This window comes from Benincasa hispida, chromosome 11 (genome assembly GCF_027475165.1).
Source record: "Benincasa hispida cultivar pf3 chromosome 11, pf3_genome.v1.1, whole genome shotgun sequence".
NCBI lineage: Eukaryota > Viridiplantae > Streptophyta > Magnoliopsida > Cucurbitales > Cucurbitaceae > Benincasa > Benincasa hispida.
Genome location: NC_143488.1, coordinates 10,528,741 through 10,548,570, shown reverse-complemented (window position 1 = coordinate 10,548,570; position 19,830 = coordinate 10,528,741). Strand labels below are relative to the sequence as shown.

The 19,830-nt window shown below is 33.8% G+C and overlaps 2 protein-coding genes and 1 long non-coding RNA gene across 4 annotated transcripts in view; 1 reads left to right on the top strand and 2 right to left on the bottom strand.

Annotated features, from left to right (window-relative positions):
- LOC150032379 (uncharacterized) overlaps positions 1–4,818 on the bottom strand; it is a 35,234-nt gene extending 30,416 nt beyond the window's left edge. The window contains exon 1 of the long non-coding RNA XR_016524367.1: positions 4,263–4,818. This is a non-coding gene — a long non-coding RNA (uncharacterized LOC150032379). The remainder of the gene's footprint in view (positions 1–4,262) is intronic.
- A 219-nt stretch (positions 4,819–5,037) lies between these two features.
- LOC120092152 (protein PIN-LIKES 7-like) lies at positions 5,038–7,207 on the top strand. 2 transcript variants are annotated; one of them, XM_039050376.2, is made up of 8 exons: positions 5,038–5,319; positions 5,418–5,497; positions 5,583–5,707; positions 5,792–5,913; positions 5,988–6,134; positions 6,222–6,332; positions 6,428–6,528; positions 6,605–7,207. In XM_039050376.2, exons 1-8 carry the CDS (start codon positions 5,185–5,187, stop codon positions 6,966–6,968), a joined length of 1,185 nt encoding a protein of 394 aa, XP_038906304.2. In that variant the 5' UTR covers positions 5,038–5,184; the 3' UTR covers positions 6,969–7,207. The 2 variants fall into 2 exon arrangements, with proteins under 2 accessions (XP_038906304.2, XP_038906303.2); XM_039050375.2 differs by having other exon boundaries at positions 5,988–6,332.
- A 556-nt stretch (positions 7,208–7,763) lies between these two features.
- On the bottom strand, positions 7,764–13,155 carry LOC120090985 (uncharacterized). Its single transcript, XM_039048732.2, has 2 exons — positions 12,590–13,155; positions 7,764–9,658 (listed from the first exon to the last, which is right to left on the bottom strand). Exon 2 carries the CDS (start codon positions 9,571–9,573, stop codon positions 8,452–8,454), a length of 1,122 nt encoding a protein of 373 aa, XP_038904660.1. The 5' UTR covers positions 9,574–9,658; positions 12,590–13,155; the 3' UTR covers positions 7,764–8,451.
- Between the last annotated feature and the right edge of the window lie 6,675 nt (positions 13,156–19,830).

Genomic DNA, 19,830 nt, shown 5'->3' with positions numbered 1-19,830 from the left:
TTTGAAATTTAAACGTTTAAGTTCACAATATAGCTGGTTCAACATACGAAGTGTTAAGTACACTATTAGTTCCTTAAATTTATTTGTCTAGTTTCTTTTTTTAATGTTTGTTACTAACTTACTAATGAGAGCTTAGAACATGTAGATTTTAAGCCAAGTTTAGGCAACACGTTAGAAATTAGAACATATTCTCATTCTCTATTTTTATAGATTATTCCTCGAGTTATTTGTTCTAGATATGGTTTGGTTATTGGCACAACGAGGGTTTCATCTTATAAGCATAATAACTTTTGCACATCCTAGAATCAAATTGTCTGGTTAAAGAGACTCACCTAAGTGAATTGAAGAGATTTTATAGATTATTTACAACACACTGCTAGTAAGTAAAAAGAACCTTATTTCTTGTTATTTGTTACAAGTTTCTATGTACTAAGTTTTTGTAATGAGAAGAAAATGACAACACTATATGTCTACGATTGCTTCGCCTTTTTCTTCGCATCTCAAATTTTGAGGGGAGTGTTACTTAATACTTAAACAATATATATCCTTGAATTTCAATTTGGAGAAGCTTTCATGGTTTGTAAATTGATAGGTTACTTAATACGTTATTGACTGCTAGCTTTAATTTTGGATGAATTTTATTTTGGAGAAGCTTTCATGATTTCTAAATTGATAGGTAGTTGATACCTAACTTCTAATAAGTTAGTATTTTGTTTTGTTTTGTTTTGTGTGTTTTAAGGGAGTTTTTACCCATGGAAATGAGTATGATATTCTTGTTACATGTCAAATCACATTTGTAGGGGAATTTAGAAGTATGCAAACAAGAGGGAAATATTGATCATGAGGTACAAGTCTTGATCGAGTGAAAGTAAAACATTCCTTGTTCTTCCTTTGTTTTTTTTTTTTTTTTTGTCAATGCCTGTCCATCTGCCAAAGCCTCGTAATTCGACGATGTCAATCACAACAATCCTCTCCACTATGCTCTTCTCCACAACTTCATCTATGGCCAGGTGATTCAACTTCTTGTTGCAATTTTTAGGGTATCTTTTTTATTCTCTTTACTTTGGTCGTGTGATTTGAAATTATTGTTCGATTCAAGGTTTCATGCAGGTTGGATAGGTAGATCGAGTTCTGTGTGCGGGAGATGTTGTAGTGAAGTACTTGAATAAACAACTAATATGATTATAACTTGAAATTCAAAAAGTCATTCAATGCTCTGCATTTGATTTGGTATTGCCAACCAATTAATTTTTTTCGACTCTAATGTACTCTTTGCTTTGAACTAACACTCAGTCGTTTCTCTTTTTCAGCCTGCAAAGTTCGTGACTCGGACCTCAAAGTCTACTTTAAGGTTGTTTTATTTGATTTTGTAGTGTTTGAATGTTGCATTTTGTTTTAGGATCAAAATTTTCTCATAAAGAGTGATATAAATGATAACATGTTTGTACTACACATGCAATTTTCTATTTACTTTAATGTTCTGTTTTCTGATCCTATTGAATGTCCTTGTAATAGTTTTCTACTTCTATCTAATATATAAAATTACTTGATTGAAAGTCATATTTCTTAATTGGTGAAATTTATTAGATTGTTTGTTAACGATGTTATCGTAAAAGGTTTGTTTCTCGATCTAAGAGGTTTTGCAATTTTTTATTTACTTTAAAGTCTCTCTTACTATTAACCTCTAGGCTTCATTGTTGAAGGGTTATGTATCAGTTATGAGTCTTATGATTTGGGGTTCTACACAAAATTTTGGATAACTTCCTATTTTAAACATGTTTCTTAGATTTGGATATGGAGTTTTTTTTTTTTTTTTTCTCATTAGTTAAGGATTGATTCATTCTTTTCAAGCTTGATTTTGAGTTTATGTTTCCCTTGTTTCCAAAGGATGTATTTTTTAATTTTAATTCAATTTTGGTTAATGGGTGTGGTATGGGCATGTGGCTAGTGGGACCATGAGGAGAGGTTTGTGTAGGAGTTTTTTATGGAGATATGAATTGTTTCTTTACTTGTCAGTTCTCTCGATTTCAATACTATCTATTTGAAAGAGCTTGAGTATTTGATCACAATAGCGAAGCATGGGAGGCTCAAAACTTATTGCAGGTATACCAAAATTTATTTCCATTTTCCATATGTTTCTTGCTAACTTGTTCATATATGGTAGATTTTGTTGAGATATTCTCAAACCTTGAAGAGGCATCTAGAGTTGTGAGACGTGTGTTTTATGGTCAAGGAAGACCTGCGATGATTCCTTCCCAATTAGGCTCATTATATTTGTTTTAGAAACTTTGATGGTTGTGTAATTTAATGCTTCTTTACCTACATTTTTTTATATGTTAGGATGTTTTTTGTACAAAATTTGTGTGTAATGTCTTCAATTACTAGATAGTCACTCGGTGGTGTTGAAGTATTTTTGTTTTCTAATCTTGATGAGTAGGTTCTTTCTTCATTTGGAGATTTATTTTAGTTATTAAACTAGTCATGTTTAGGTTAGGTTTTTTCTTGCATTCAAAGTAGTTTTAACATTTATTAAAAATTTCTTAATTTAATTAATTCACTATTGTTGGCATTCACATATTCATATATTTATATATTTATGTAGGTGAATGGAATGTTATCTTATTCAAACTAGAGTTGACAGAATTCTCTGCGAGGTCGGATCCCCGACCCGATCGGGAAGGAGAATCCCCGATTTGACCGGGGACAAGGGTCAAACCAGAGATTTAAATCGGGTCCCCGGTTGGGGACGAGGAGAGGATCCCCACCCCGTCCTCGAACCCGAACCCGATCCCAGTCCCCGCCTCGATTTTTTTTTTGTTAATATAATATATATATATATATATATATATTTATATATTATATATATATATATAATAATAATAATAAATTATATATTACTAAAACAGTAGCTCAACTATATTTTAGTTTTTTTAAAAATAAAAAATAAAAAATCATATATACTACATTTAATTTTTATTAATTTATAATTTAAAAAAAAACATGCAACGTTTAATTTAAACAACTATATTAATAATAATACTAATTTTCTACATAAAATTTAAAATTTCAATATAAATATTAAATTTAGTTAATTTTAAATAATAAAAAATTAAATTAAATTAAAAAAGCGGAAATTTTTTCCGCGGGGGCCCAAATTCCCGAACAGGGATTCCCCAACTCCCCAAAACAGGGAATGGGGCGGGGATGGGGATGGGGAGTACATCCCTGCCCCACCCCCGCCCCGTTTTCATCCCTAACTCAAGAAAAGGAATAAAAAATGATAGCTCAACGACAACAATATTGAAATTTTGAACATTTGATGATTTTTTTATTTTGTGAACAAATTTATGTTGGTGATTACATCCCGTAAATACTTTATTTTGTATCGTTTGGATAACTTCTTTTTTCTAGATAATTATTGACTACTTCTTTTTGTAATGTTAATAGATTATGAAACTTCAATTATGAATAAAAGTTAATGTTATTTAATGTGTTATGAAGTACTTACTATCTGTGGATCTAATTAAAAATGAGTAATTGGAATAAAGTTTATTAAAATTTAATTAACTTAATGATATTTAAAAAAGAAAATGATTTTATTTTTAACACCAAAAATAAATTATATATAAAAAATAATTGTTGAGAAAAAAGCTACACCTTTTATAGCAGTAAAAGCTATAACAAAATTTATATAGAAAAAAAAAGCTATTAAAAGATTATTATAATAATTATAGTAATTAGAAAAGAATAAAAAACTTATTATAGCATAATATTAAAGCTCTAAATACAATATTATAGCATTAAGAAAATGTTATTATAAATTAACGATAATCTATTATTTTAGTTATATAAACATACTATAACTTAATAAAAAAAAAACGCTATTTGATATTTTTATAGCAGCGTAAATAAGTTATACTTTCATACTCTATACAGCATCCATTATAGCTTTACAAAAATGTTATAAAAAGTCTCAAACTTTTAATAACATGCATTGTCAAAATTTTCAGAAAATACTATAGAAAGTCTTTTATAGTTTTTTTTCATGAGCTATCATCATATTCATTATTTCTTATAGTGATAGGACTATAGGCTTCCTACCTCTCTAGACTTTCGGACTTGACCTGTCTCAATAAATCTACTCATAATTTCTTTTCAGCGAGGTGGCTGCTACATTGGAGTCATTTAATTCTTATAATATATATGTTGAACTGGTAAAGTAATTTCAGGTAGGATGGTTTTACCTCTGAACTTGTACTTACCAGCTTGTGAAAACCTCGTCCATGAGATTGGAAGAACTTGAAGTTGAAGAATCAGAGAAGCAGTCGAAAGCACCCAACCACGCCTCCAATGGGGACCTACAAAGCTCACCTTCTCCTTAAACAAAATGGGGAACAACACCCTGCTGGCATAGGTAACTACTTCAAAATGTGAAGGCAAGCACAACCATTGGAGTGATTGGAGTTCCGTACTTTGCATAGCCGGATCCTCTTTACCATTTCTTGTTGATGGTTCAATACACCACACCGTCGGCCATGGCCATCGGCACAATGACTCAGTTGTTCGATGTGGGTCAAGAGGAATGCTATGTTATTACACTTAAAAGTGTAAAAAAAAAATGTTTTTCCAGCATCCTCACCTTGTAATATATTATAGATACAAACCCATTGTGATGTAGTAGAACTTCAAGAGTTTTATTGAGCAGGCATGGCACACATTGCCTTTACAACTACTCCAAGGGACAACATAGCCACACAGAAGAAATGAGCATTAAAAAGTCAAAATGTTGAATAGACAATGCATGGAGAAGATGATTTGATGCAGGTATATTATAATTAATTGATAAAAATAGTATATATTTGTGTGCATTTGGGGGAGGTTTTAATTAAAAGAAGAAAAAGAAAGGGATGAATGGGACCAAATGCAAAAAAGACTATAACACACAATAAAAATCCAAAACAATATGTTGTCCTGTAGCTAGGAAGGCTCTATCTTTCTGTGTTGTGTATATGGTAAAGTAATAGTATGTAGAAATACATATATGCTCTTCTTCTTCTTCTGAACACAGCACAGGAGGCTAATACTTCCCTTTCTTTTTCTCACCTTAATTTAACTCCATTTTTCTCCATATAGTATCCCACTTGGAATTTGGAAAAAAGCAAAAAGAAAACCAAAATTCATGATATGGGTTTGTTGTCACTATTGGAGGTGGCATTCATCCCCAATTTGCAAGTCCTTTTGATGTGTTCAGTGGGAGCCTTTTTGTCCACTGATTACTGCAATCTTCTTCCTGCCCATGCTAGAATTTCTCTGAACAAGGTATTTTACCCTTTTTGCTCTAGCTTTCCCATTATTAACAATAATCTTTGCCATTTCAACACTGATTTACTTTGTGGTTTTTGTTTCTTTTATGGCAGATTGTGTTTGCTGTTTTCACTCCTTGTCTCATGTTTGCAAATTTGGCCAAAACAGTCACTTTCCAGGACATTGTTTCATGGTATAACCTTAAATAATTAACCCATTATATTCATTTCAATGCTTTTCATTTCACTACTCATTAATCTCCTCGACAATATATATAGGTGGTTCATGCCAGTCAACATTGTTCTTACCTTTCTATTTGGAGGGCTTTTGGGATGGATTGTTATCAAAATTTTGAAACCCAAGCCATATCTTGAAGGCCTTGTCATGGCAGTCTCTTCTACTGGTTGCTTTTCTTTCCTTCTTTATTCACTCTAAGCTTTTGGGCTAATTTTAACAAATGTTTTCTTTTGTTGGTCGAAATCATTAGGGAACTTGGGGTACCTTCTTCTCATCATTATCCCTGCAATTTGTGATGAAAATGGCAGCCCTTTTGGCAACCACAATACTTGTGCTTCTCTTGGACTCTCCTATGCATCATTTTCCATGGCGGTAATTCATTTTGAACTTTTGAGGATTTTAATACAAATTTGGAAACTAATATGTTGAGTTGGTTGAAATTTCAGCTAAGTGGGTTTTTCCAATGGACTTATACTTACCACCTTCTGAGAAAATCTTCCTTGCGAGTGAAAGCAATTGAAGAAGCCTCAGGTATTGCCCACCTCCAAACTCATCTTCTCCATAAGCAAGATGGTCCTGTTTCAGTTGAACAGGTAAATGCTTCAAAATTTACACAACCTTTGAGATTTGTTCATGAAGAAGCTGCTTTAATTTTGATCTCTCTTCTCTTCTACTTCCAGATTGAATCCCAAGAAGCAGCGGCCAGTTCATTGTCTTCCATTTGGGCTCAAACACTACACATTCTGCACACCATTTTTCAAGAGTCAATGACCCCTCCATCCTTAGGAGCTGTAAGTAATAAGTAGTGTCCTGGATGTTTTCATACAACAAATAATCAATTATGAATGCCAAAGATTGAGATAAAGAAAATAACATTTATGATTAGATTGTAGGATTGAGTTTTGGAGCGGTGTCATGGCTAAAAAATCTCGTAGTTGGGGAGAATGCTCCACTTAAAGTAATCCAAGACTCTGTTCAACTACTTGGGTATGTGCTCTGTTTTATTGTTTTCAATTCTAGAAAGGATTTTTCTTTATGATATTATATGTATGTTGCTGTTCAGAAATGGGACGATTCCTAGCACCATTCTGATACTAGGCGGCAATCTAATTCAAGGGTTGCGATCGTCAAAGGTGAAGCCAAAGACGATGGTGGGAGTGATGGGGGTTCGGTACTTGGCTCTGCCTGCAATTGGGATTTTGGTAGTGAAAGTGGCAAAGACATTAGGGTTTTTAGCGCCGGACCCACTTTACCAGTTTTTGTTGATGGTTCAATACACCACGCCACCGGCTATGTCCATTAGCACAATGACTCAGTTGTTCGGCGTTGGTCAAGAGGAATGCTCTGTTATTATGCTTTGGACTTATTTGACTGCTGCTCTTTCTCTTGCTCTTTGGTCTGCACTCTTCATGTGGATCTTGCCTTGATTCAATCTTTTCTTTTGAAGAAACGAAACCACCTCGCCCATCTTGTATTCTTTTGCTATATGCCAAAAATACAGAGATATGTGGCATAGAATAGAGAATAGTGATCACATGATGATCTATTGGGAGAGAAGAGAAGGATATTACAATTGTCTCTCTTCTCATTCAGCTTCTTTAGAGGCCATCTTATGTTGTATACAAGTTCAAGAATTGTTTTTTTCAACATAGATTCTTTCCTTTAACACCTGATTTTACCCTCCTCCCACATTCTTTATACTAAAAAAAGGAAAAATGAAAACAGATATTTGAAATCAAAGCATTTGATGGGTTGGTTATACATGCATATAACAACTATATCTTCCTTTTTTCACTCATACAAAAATAATCTCTTAAATTACAATGTTCCATATATACATCACCATTTCCACTCGGTCTAAAAACAAGAGCATAAGTAAATAATATAGTTCATACCATGTTGAGATAATAAATTTATCAGGGGTATAACTATTCTTTTAAAACCATCTCAAAAAAGTTGACAAGAGGATTGTTGTTGCTGAGCTGGAAAATTATGTTGTCAGTACTTTGGTAGAACATTTGATCCGCCAAAAGAGATCTCTTGAATGCCAGGTTCTCGACAGAATTTCAAACCACAAAACCATCTAATCCGTCCCATCGATTATTAAATTAAATATTATAAATGATAACAGAGTTTTGCAGCTCATCTGTGTGACCATCAACACAAGAATAACAGAGAAAAATACTTCAAATACAACATTAATTATTGGAGCCAAAACAATATATTAATAATATAAAGGGAAGCTTTCATTAATATATAAGAGCATTACATTGACGAGGATAGGGCATCCTCCACTTGAAGGGGAAAAGAAAAGATACAAAGTATACGATCTTAATATTAGTTAATCAACAATAGTAATTCTATGAGAATGTAGAAGACTAGATGCCCCAAAAACGGAAAGAAAACAAACAAACAAACAAACGTTTCACTCTTTCCACAAGTACAACACAATTGTTTGAAATTTTCTTTCAATCCACACTCCTACAAATGAGGGCATCATTAAGTAATATATGGATACAACTGTAGCAGGACCATAAAACAACCATCTACAGATCTTACTTACATATACATGGGGATTGCTTGTAGTATATTCAGCATATATAGTGAAATCAAGACAAAAATGCCTCCTGAAAAACAAGGAGTGTTCAAGTATTCGGTTTATCGTAACCCTCCCTCTCTTATTTGGACTTCAAGCTCTGTGTCATAAAGAATATCTTTCAACTTTGGAGAATATTCAAACACATGATATGAAATTTACAATTGGTCTGTCCCAGTTCATGGTGAAACAAGATATGCAGGATCAAAAGGAAGACAGATGGAGTAAAGTCGTTTCTATAAGAAAAGCTGCACGGATCCTACCTCAACTATCAACTTCTATTAGCAGCGACCTTATACCATATGTCATTTCAGTCATGACTGCACAACTTTGTTTTGTTTGACAGAAAGGGGAGCTTTAAACTCCTGGCATTTCCATACTGATGTAGAATCTATTGGCATCACACCTTCAGTAGGGCTATCTACAGAATGCAAAATAACTTTTCCAGATGTGGGAGACCCCGTGTTTTGCACAGTCAATATTGGGGAACTTCCATTATTCATGTCATCCTTGAAAGTTGCTTGGTCCCTGAAAGAACAAATACTCAAGGGCAATTTTTTAAGCTTTACTCTTCCCCTCTTTTTAACAGTGACGCTAATATCGTCACACATTTTCTCCTTCTGGCTTGTCTCTTCTTCTCCATTATCCGTCAGAGACTGATTATTCTTCTCATATTTACTAGTCTTCTCATCAGCTTTGAGATTGTATACTTCCTGAAGGCTGCACTCAGAGTCAGCCTCGTTAGATTTAGCATGCCCATTGCACGTAGTTGTAGAGTCCAACTCCTGTCCACATGTGGAAACCCTAATTTTCTCAGAGCCCGTTGAGCTTTTCAATTTCTTGTGTTTATGGCCTCTAACATCAGAACCAGATGAATTCTTCAAAATTCTAGGGGAGCTATTTATTGCCCGATGCAATTTGCGGGCTAACTCTTCATCTGTCTTAGTATTCTCAAGAGGTTGATATTTTGTGTACAGAAACTGAACTGGTACATGTTTCTTCAGCTTATTCTTTCTCATGTTTATTTCTTTATAAGCTGCTTCTTCAGAAATTGAGGCAACCAAGTCCATGGCACTCTTTGCAGCTGTAACAGCCCTTGCTGCAATCGCAGCCTTCTCTTCAGCAGCTGCCCTAGCAGCCTCTGCAGCCTTCACAGCTGCAGCAGCAGCTGATCTCGAGGCCTCCACTATTTCCTCGGGTGATGGGTTAGAATTTGAATGAGCACTCAACAGACTGTTAAGCCGTATATTAAATTCAATAGATGTGAAGCCACAAGAAGGAGATGGAGGAGGAGAACAAGCGGAGGCAACTGGTGGCGGATTAAAAGTACCATCACCATCGGCACCTTGCTTTCTCAAGCCAGCAAGAAGACGCTTCCTTGGAGGTAAGAGAACATCGGAATTGAGGTGATTCACGTCACAAATGTTGGCCTCCATTCTTCTCCTTCCAAATTTTAGCTTTAAACATAAATCACTAATGTGTCTCCACACGGACAAGGAACTGAGTAATCATTTACTTATGCTGAAAAATAATCAAAAGAATAGAAAATTAGTATCTAATTCTATCACAAATTCCACTCTACACGTTCCATCAGACTCTAAGATCAATTAGAAAAATCGAAAACTATAAAATAACATCCAGATCAAAAGATTTACTCAGTAGTCAAAAACTATAAATTTGAATTTGAATGTAACACCCTAGAGAGAATTGCCAAAATTTACCCTTTAACTAACTCTACTGACTATGATGCTTTAGGAAGGGGGGAAAAGAACAAAAAAAAAAAAACAACAACAACATACTAAAGTAACCATAAACACCACAAGATAAACAAATTAACTACAAATCCAACCAAGAGAACTAATATTCAAAACACTTTCTAATCAGATTCAACAGAACTTTCCCAAATGCTAATACATTACATAACTAACCAACTTCAGCTAAAGTCAATCTCAAACCAATTCTTGAAACAAAATAACTCAACTAAAGTCTAATACAACTGCCTAACTCAAGGGCAACCATGACAAGACTTGAATCTGGTGGTGGCAACATGTACTAGTAAGTAGCCCACACTTGAAGGGTCACCAAACAGCATACAAGCAACCATTGCAAAATACATAACAATTATACAATTATATACGCATAATAAATATGGAAGGTAAGTAAACAATTACAACATGCTAGGCACATTAATCAACATATCATACAATGCATACTTCTTATTTAAGATCTTTAGGCTCATTCGACACTCAAGTTAACTTTTACAAGACTGCCTGCGGCTAAGTCCCTCGAGACCTGTTGGCCCTTTAACCGTTCTCAGTATCTCAATGTTCTCTACAGTGCTTACCGTTCAACCCTTAGTCGTAGCTAAAGCCTTAAACTGTACATCAACCCTTAACCATACCATACTCAAGGTCTCAATGTTCTCTACAGCGCCCATCGTTCGCACTAAGGTCTCAAATTGTGCATTGACACTTAACCATACTCAAGGTCCTGATGTTATTCTCTACAACGCTCAGTGTTCAACCCTTAGCCGTGCCTAAGGTCTCGAATTGTGCACCGGCCCTTAACCATATGCAAGGTCCGGATGCTTCTCTAATTCCAACAGTGACATCAATATTCACCCAACTTTCCTTTATAGACACGGTTCTTGAACCTCTTTATCACACAAACTCACCAAAAGGCATGAGTCCTATAGCATACTTCTAAATCATGCCTTATGCCAAAAGCACATGAAACCACATTATGCTTTCAACATTAACTCATGTAATTAACCAAGCAATCTCAACAAACAAACATTAGATCACAAGATCACATAATAACACTAATCAACACAACGAGCATCTAGACATGCTTAGCCATAACAGAACATATAATAATTTCAAGAATAGTTTATACAAGGCATATATATACATAACAAAGATAAAACCTGTAACATGCTAAACATACAACAAACAAACCCGATAGGTAGAAGTCTTCTTACCTATTGTTCAAGAGTGCTCCTATGCTTTTCAAAAGACTCATGGATTATTAAAACAAGATTCCAATGCTAGAGCTTGGTTAGAAACCTTATTTAGAGTACGACCTTACTTGAACAGGATCTGTTCTATATGTTGTACATATGTGTCCTTGAGTTCTAAGAAACCTTATTTAGAGTCTCAAAAAGCATCCGTAATGCATAATCTTATCCAAAGCAACCGTAAACCACAATACAAACACTTTGAAACAAGTACAAACTCCAACCAAAGAGTTCCCAAGGATTATAGACTAAACTACAGCACCCTAATTGAAGTTGAAAGGATCAAAATATAGTTCTAATGCCTAAAAATCACCAAAGCAGACTTGAAGCCTCATTGGAAAGTGTTCAAATAATTCTGAAACTATTCCGAAACTACAAATAAGAGCTTCCAATTGTTAGAGACAAATCTAAAGAACCTTAAACTAATTCGAAAGGAGATTTAGAGTGTTCTGCCCAATGAAACTAACCCAAATGAACTTAAATCCTAACTAGAGCATGTCCAAATACGCTTAACATAAAAGCTCGTATTTCTCAATACAGCTATTACAACAAAATTGTGAAAAAAAACAGAACAAAAAGAAACCTTGACAACTTACACACTTCAACGGAAGCAAGTTATTACAAACAATTTTTAGATCAAACTATTAAATCTTAAGATAAACATTTTTTGAAGTCCTGCACCAGAACGCCAAGTTTCACTTTCTTTAGAACTATCACATGATCCTTCATCTAAAAGCATTTTGGAAAAACAAAGATGAGTACAAAAATACTCGAAAAGCAATTCCCATATCAAGTTTTGAAATTACTTTAGTAAGTAGAAACACAAATCACTACAAAGCTTTCAATCTAAACTTTGCTGCAAACGGTAACTTCGAAATCAAAATCTTTCAAGCAAATATGTTTTCAGAGCTAAATGTTTCAACCTAAAACTTTCAAATAGTCTTTCAACAAAACCAAACCATTCAAATAAACTTTCAACACCTTTAACAAGGAGTACTTTAGACTTTTTATAGCATTAATCTTTCAATACTTTCAAATACAAAACTTTCAATCAGTCAATACTTTCAATCAAACAAAACTTCCAACTAGCCAATACTTTCACACAATGATTAGGTGTTAGAACTCGGTTTGAAAACCTTAATTGAAACCGAGAGATTTTTCAATAGGAATATTCTTGACCAAAACCCACCATAAACCTTAATTAGTCACTCCAAATTAGTCCAAAACTACAACCACCAACCTTTAACAAGTCAAAGACTGATCTAGGACACTTTAATCGAGTCCGAACTAATCCGAAATGTGTTCAACCTTGCTGAACCTTAATCAAATAGTTAGAAATTTACCCAAACACGACAACAGATGAGTTCCAAGAGTTCAGAATAACATTTAGCCACTTAAATTCAATTCGAAAAGAAAATTAAAGCGACTATCCTTACCGAATCTTACGAAAAGGCTCCAAAATTTGCAGATCTGGACCTTAAACGTTACGGGTACACTAATTTGAAGCCAATCGGAGTGTGGGTCAATGCCAAAGCTCGTCGAACAAGTGAGGAACTCTGCTGTGAAGCCTGTTCAAAGTGGGTCTCGTGTTGCAAATCAGATTCGAGGGTGAGGTTGCGCAGAGATGGGTCGCCGGAGCCTATAAGACGTCGTTGGTCGCGTGGTGGCTCGTTGTTCGCCAAAAGATGAACGCGACGGAGGGAGGAAGAATTTCGCCACTCGTGCACGTCCTGTAGAGAGAGGAAAAACACGAACCTGATCCGCGCATGGAGTCGCTGCAGACCTGCAGCTGCTCGAGGGTTTCTGAATGCTCGCCGGAGAAGAAGATTGAGAGGAAGATCACCTCTCTAGGGTTTCTTTTTTATTTCTCTCCTTTTCTCTTTTTTTTTTTTTTTTTTTTTCCTTCTTCTTCTATAACCTCATAAATAGAACCATTTTCATTCTCAAATAATAATAATAATAATAATAATAATAAATAAATAAACAGAACCATTTTATTTTCTTCAAAATCTTCTCTATTTCTCCCATTTAAACTGTTACTAAACTTTTAATTAGCCGACAAAATTTGTACAGTCAACTTCGAAATAAAAAATTCAATTCTCCTCCCACGTATTGTAAAAAAAAAATCTCAAATTTATCTCAACATTTCGAAGATATATATAATTTCTAAAAGATATAGTTATATTTCATGTGCATCAAATATGTATTTTGTAGCAAATTGTGAATTTAAATTTTAATTCCAATCATTTTTTAAAATGTATTTGATAATATATTTATGAACCATAAGACTAATAATAATTACTCACTATTATTCAATGAATTTATTAACTTATTTTATGGTAAACAAATTGTATAATAATTATCTTTTAAAATCATATAATATATAATATATTAGATATTTTAATTTAACAATAATAATTTAGTTTATTACATGAAATACTGTATTAGTTAATGTTTTTATCTTTTTAGTATAATTCTACATTTTAAGCTTTTAAATTCATTGATTTAAAACATAAAAATGTTGTTTTCAGAATTTGTACTATTTCGATCATATAATCCGAAAATGGTTTTCCAAAAAATAAAGTTAAAACTACCTACCAAACGCACATTAGCTGAATTCATGAAAACATAAAACAGAATGTGAGTTGCCCACCAAACATATCCTAAATATCTTAATTAATTCATTTTAAATCTAATTAATCTCCATTAGACAGCAACTCAAACAATTCAAATGAGTTCAATAATTAACTGTAATTAAAAAAGGTCCATTTAATCAAATTTAAACCAAATTGAATTAACCAAGACATAGAGAAAAATAAATGCCAATGGACACAAAATTTACTGCATCTGGAAAATTAAATGGTTACACTTAATCTTATAAGAGAGGTGGTCAATAAGTGTGCAACTCAAATCTAAAGTTGAAATAAAATAGGTGTGCTGAATTTGTGTGGTTGTGGCCACCACACCACGTTTAGAAGTCATGGGTTGGTCTTTGGTTTGTTGGAAATGACTTCTAGACTTAGACCCATAGCAAAAGTTAAGGGAGTGGGAGAGTTTTGTCCCACATTGAAAAATTTAGCAATGCCTAAATGATATAAATACAAAGGCATGCAATTCTTAGATGAATAAGTAGTTGTAGGGTATGCACAAAAACAAAGCTTTTTATAATTTTAAGCAAGTTCCCAAATAATGGTATTTTATTCAAAGTCATTTGGAGATAGTGTGTGATTATATGTTTGTATGTTGATGATATGCTCATCTTTGGAACAAACATAAAGACAATAAGTAATATCAAGTTGTCTAGTACTTGGCCTTAAAATAAGAAAAATTGAAAATGAATTTTTTTTTTTCTTTGTCAATTACACTACATAATCTTAAGAAAAATAAAGGAGATGGTGTGTCTTAGTCTAAATATGCAAAGATCATAAGTAGTAAATATACACATAATCCTGATAAGGATCATTGCCATGCTCTTCATCGTCTGTTAAGATATCTTAAGGGCACAATAGACTACTGTTTGCATTTCAACAATTTTTCTATTGTATTAGAAGGTTATTGTGATGCAAACTAGGTAACTGACATGACAAAGTCAGTTCTACTAATGGATATGTATTTTTACTTAAAGGAGAAATATTGTGGAAGTCTGCAAAACATACTTGCATAGCTAAATTCACCATGGAATCTGAATTTATTCCTCTAGAATCAGCAGGATAAGAGGCTAAATGACTTAGAAGTCTACTAAGGGATGTACCATTGTGAGGGTATCAGTGCCAATCTCTGTACACTGTGATTCATGGGCTGCCATTGGTATTGCCAAGAATAGTGTATATAATAGCAAAAGGAGACATATATGTCTGACATGGAGCTGTGATACAATTGTTAAATGGATGAGTTATTTCCTTGGAATATGTGAGGTCTGAGAAGATTTTGGTTAATCATTTAACCAAAGGCCTAACAAAGAAAATAATTTTAGAATCCTCAGTAAACATAGTGTTGGGTTATATGTCCTAAAACTCGCAGTTTGTAAACATTAAACATATTCTATTTTGCAATAAAGATGTTATTGAGGTATATTTAGTAAAGCTGTTATTGAATATGTAAATTGCACTTGTTAAAGCCTAAATGCAATAAACTAATGAACCCATGGCTATAGCATGAATACTTAATCTTTATGCGGAGATATAAAAATAGATCAAATTTGAGTATAAATAGTCTATAAGTATAGGTATAGGGTTGGGCACCTTATCCTGGAAATACTATGGATGCAACTTACTTTGTATTTAAGAAAAACAATGTAATCCCGAATCATTCATGCATAGATATGCGAGTGGGGGCATCTTATGAAAAAGATGTTTGCATGAGACCGGACCATGAAATAGTCACTTTTCTTTATAACGTCGTTTACTGTTAAAACTGACAATTTCATTTTGATGACTTAAGGTAACTCGTTCTTAATCCTGAACTAACTATGAACTCCTATGTATTCTAGATTATCCTTTAATGTGTGTAGGTAAGAGTGGCTCAACATCGTCACTCAATAAGCCTCCCATTTTAGGGGTAAGACTAGGTAGATAGTTGAGGACATAGTTTTGCAAGATGGAATTCACTCCTACCCGATTTTAGGGTTAGCAGATAAGTTGTTCCCTTAAGTACTGACTCCTAGTCTTGAACAAGGGGCATCGCCCTCCCTATGACTGAGAGGGACTTGGTTTATTGGCAGGACCATAAACCAATTGTTCATTAGTAGATTAGTGGAGACTTAAGGAGCAAGATGCATTATAGGGGTAAAATGGTAATTTTGACCCAGCTGTAAATACGAACAACTTGTGAAGAATCGACTCATTAATCATGGTTATATTAAGTAGACAAAAATATATCTACAGTAAGGAGAGTGCAGCTATTGAGCTTTAGTGGAGTGTCCCAATAGTTAACGAATGTTGGTTAATTTGATTAAAAGAGTTTAGCCAATTAATCTCGGATCGTTGGATCTCATGATCTGTAGGTCCTTTAGATCCCCCTACTAGCTCATATAAAACTAAACCTTATAACAGTGTAACAAGTGAGTTTGAAGTGTTCATATTCGAATTAGGAAATAAACATTAAATATATGCGATATATTTAACGGCATATCAATCAATTGGGAATTGAATGATAAAGAGAGAGTTGGAGATACTTAAATAAGATTTAAATATCAAAACTATGAATAACGATTCATCGAGATTAGTGTTGGATTTAATAATTGAATATTAAATTAAATTAATTAAAATTTTAATGAATTATTGAATATTAATCTGATTTAAAAATTAATTATTTGAATTAAATTTGAATTAAATGAAATTAATCAAAGTTGATCAAAGTCAAATGTTGACTTCACCAAGCTTTGAAGGTCAAAGGTCAAAAGTTGGCTTCATTAAGTGGAAATTTCCAAAATTAGTTTTGAATTAAAATTTGACTAAAGTCAAATGTTGACTTCAAAATAGTCAAAAGTTAAAATATTGACTTCACTTAGTGAAAAGATCCAAGAATGATTTTTAGTTGAAAAATCCAACTTTTAGTGAATTAGTGAGTAATTCATTTGGCAAAGTATTGATTCCACAAAATACTACTTATCTCACTAAATTAAGTACATTTTGAAGTGTCAAAATTTGGTTAGCTCGATTTTGCATGAATTACATGTAATTGCTCTATAAATAAGATGCTTTGATAAAAATTCAAGTTCTTGGGCATTTTTGTAATTTTCAAGTTAGTTGAAAAAAAATTCTCTTTGGCAATTTAGAGATTCTAAAAGAGTTAGAATTTAAGTTCTCAATTCTCTCTCAATTTCTATTCTAAATTCATCCTCAATTTAGTCATTCATCGGATCCCATCTGGTTTCATTTGAGTTTTCAATCGACATTTGAAATAGGGTTGATGTCATTGGCCTCTCTCGTTTGATGTTTAAGCTATGACCACACATTCAACCAAGTCTTTGACCAGGGAACGGGAGAATTTCCACTACCCTGTTTTAAGACTGGAGAATAGTCGGGAAGACTTTCGTGATGGTTCACAGTCAGTTCGTGAAAAGATTGAAGCAGAATTGGTGGTCAGTTTGGAGCTACAAAGGTTTTAACTCAAACTCTAATTTCAAAGTTATTTGCATGCATGTTTTATCTTTAAAATTAATGAAATTTAGAGTGCTTAAGATCCAAATTGTTTCTGCATGCACGTTGTTTATTCTTACACATGGAGTTTAAACCTTTATAGTGATACATAACCCTTTGTTTGGGTGGTCTATAGCAATAAACTTGATGGTCCATAGCCATTCGTCTGGGTGATATGTTGCGATAGACTTGATGGTCCATAGCCCATTGTGAAGGTGGTCCTAAGATGAACTTGATGGATAATACTAAAACCTTTTAGTGATCCATAACACTTTTTTTGGGTGGTCCTGATATGGACTTGATAGATAATAATGAAATCTTCATAGCTCAGCATTTGAGTGGCTCGTCTTTGATAGACTTGATGGAGATGGTTCTGACACGGACTAAATGACGAAGTCATCATAGCTCAGTTTTGAGTGATTTATTTCTAACAAACTTGAAGATGCATTTCACGTGATAATGAAGGTGTGGTCGCCTTTTATGACAGAGTTTAAAGGACTCTTTCTAGAGTTTTCACGGTGACCCGAGGTTTATATGCATGGCCATAAAAAGTACACTCTATATCACAGAATCAAGAAAAGGACTAGGAGTAAAACTGATGGAACACGAGACATACGAAGTGGAATAAGGATCTAATTACACTCTAATTGCATTTAATTTAAAGGAAAAAAGCATGCAATTGAAAAAAAAAACAATAAATTAAAAATTATCTTTGTAGCTCCCGAAACGCTTTTCCTTGCTGAATCTCGACCCGAACTCTTTCGGACCACCACTAGAGCTGACCTACTATCCTCTGGACTCAGAATCAGGTTGTGGGACCCGATGGATGAAGAATCCGAGAAAGAGAAAGAGATGGAAAAGAAGATGAAATTTTGGGTTGGGATTGGGTTGAAAATTTTTCTCCAAAATTGTGATTTTTCCAGCCCAAATTTTAAAACTAAAATTGGCAAAATGGGCAAAAGTTTTTAATCTAAATTCAAAACCCATATTTATAGAAAAGAGTCATGCAAAAATTGCATAAAATCAATTCATACAAACCCAACACCTAGAATCCATTATCTAAGTGGGCTTAATGTCTCCACTATAAGCCAACATCTAGCTCACTATTTCTTTAGTGAAATTATCTAACAAAAGTTTGGATTTTCCCACTAACTTTAGTCAAAGGGCAAAATAGTCATTTTGTCAAAGTCAAACTTTAACCAAAAAGTCAACATTTTGACTTTTTATGATTTTTCGTGTTGACAAATTTTGACCTCCCGAGCATGAATCCACATTCATTTTCTCGAAATTCAAATCACATTTGAATATAAGGTCGGTCAAAGTTTGACTTTTCAAAGTCAAAAGTCAGCTCTTTGACTTTTTACATCTTTGACCATTTCCATTATTTCCGAGCTTCCGAATATGAACGTATTCATATTCTTGATATTTAAATCACATTTAAATATTAAAGTTGTATCTCTAAACTGAAAAACCGACCACTATATCACATATATTTGTCGGTTTCTCTCTCTTCACCTAATTCGAACAATTCGAATTATTATATCATACTGTTCTAAGTTTATTCCATATGAGCTAGTAGGGGAACTATAAACCTCAAAACCTAAGTTTCCTAGATAAGCATGTTTAGCCAAAGGAATGTTATATTAAATATTTAACAAATGGAAATCCATGTTATTTATAGGAGTTATGGAGGAAGGGAAGGGAAAAAAAACACATTAAATGAGGAAGCTCACTAGTTGGCTTTGGCTGGAGGCATTAAATGTGGGGTGATGTGGCAGTTTAATCTTTGAACTCGGGAGGCGGCAGGAAGATTAAAAGGAAGTGGAACTTCAAAAGCTTGGTTTCGGCAATTGGCATGAGCAAATTTAGTGAAATCGGTGCCATTTGAAAGCTGGAAGAATATAGTTTTCGAGATTATCTTGCTAGAGAAAGATTTCAGGAGGAGAAGAACAAAAGTGAAGAATTTGCAGAAGGGGGCAGATTCTCAGTTTAATTAGGGCTCGAGGTGAATATTGGAAGCTCCAGGTCAAATTACAAGGAATTCTCAACTGATATTTAAGATAAGAAAGTTAACTCGATTCTAAACAAGTTTGTAGAAGAAAGTTTTTTGAAAAGAGTTTTGGATTTTGAGTTATGAATTTTTGAAGTTGAAACAGATAATCTGTGCATAAGCAGACAGCTGCTTGGGAAAAACAAGCAAACAACCCACCGTAGAGAGCGAGAGTGAGATAAGGAGGATGAGGATCTCGCTCAGGATGATAATCTCACTAATTTTTGTGCTAAATCTCACTCAAGAAGGAAATCTCGCTGGAACCTTGGGCTGAATCTCGTTGGTAAGGAAGCAAAGCTAGCTAGAAGAAGTAAGTCTCGCTAGGTTGAAGTTTTGCTAGTGAAATGCTTGATCTCGCTCATGAGGATCTCTCTCATGAGGATGAATTTACTCATGATGATTATCTCGCAAGTAATGTTGTTTTGTTGATGAAAGTTCCATTAGTAAATGAACTATCTTAGATATTTTGCTGAGAATTCTAAGGAAT

Coding starts and splice junctions, on each gene's coding strand:
- LOC120092152 (XM_039050375.2), top strand. CDS start 5,185: ATGGGTTTGTTGTCACTATTGGAGGTGGCATTCATCCCCAATTTGCAA. Junction 5,320..5,417: donor CTAGAATTTCTCTGAACAAG/GTATTTTACCCT, acceptor CTTTTATGGCAG/ATTGTGTTTGCTGTTTTCAC. Junction 5,914..5,987: donor ATGCATCATTTTCCATGGCG/GTAATTCATTTT, acceptor TTGAAATTTCAG/CTAAGTGGGTTTTTCCAATG.
- LOC120090985 (XM_039048732.2), bottom strand. CDS start 9,573: ATGGAGGCCAACATTTGTGACGTGAATCACCTCAATTCCGATGTTCTC.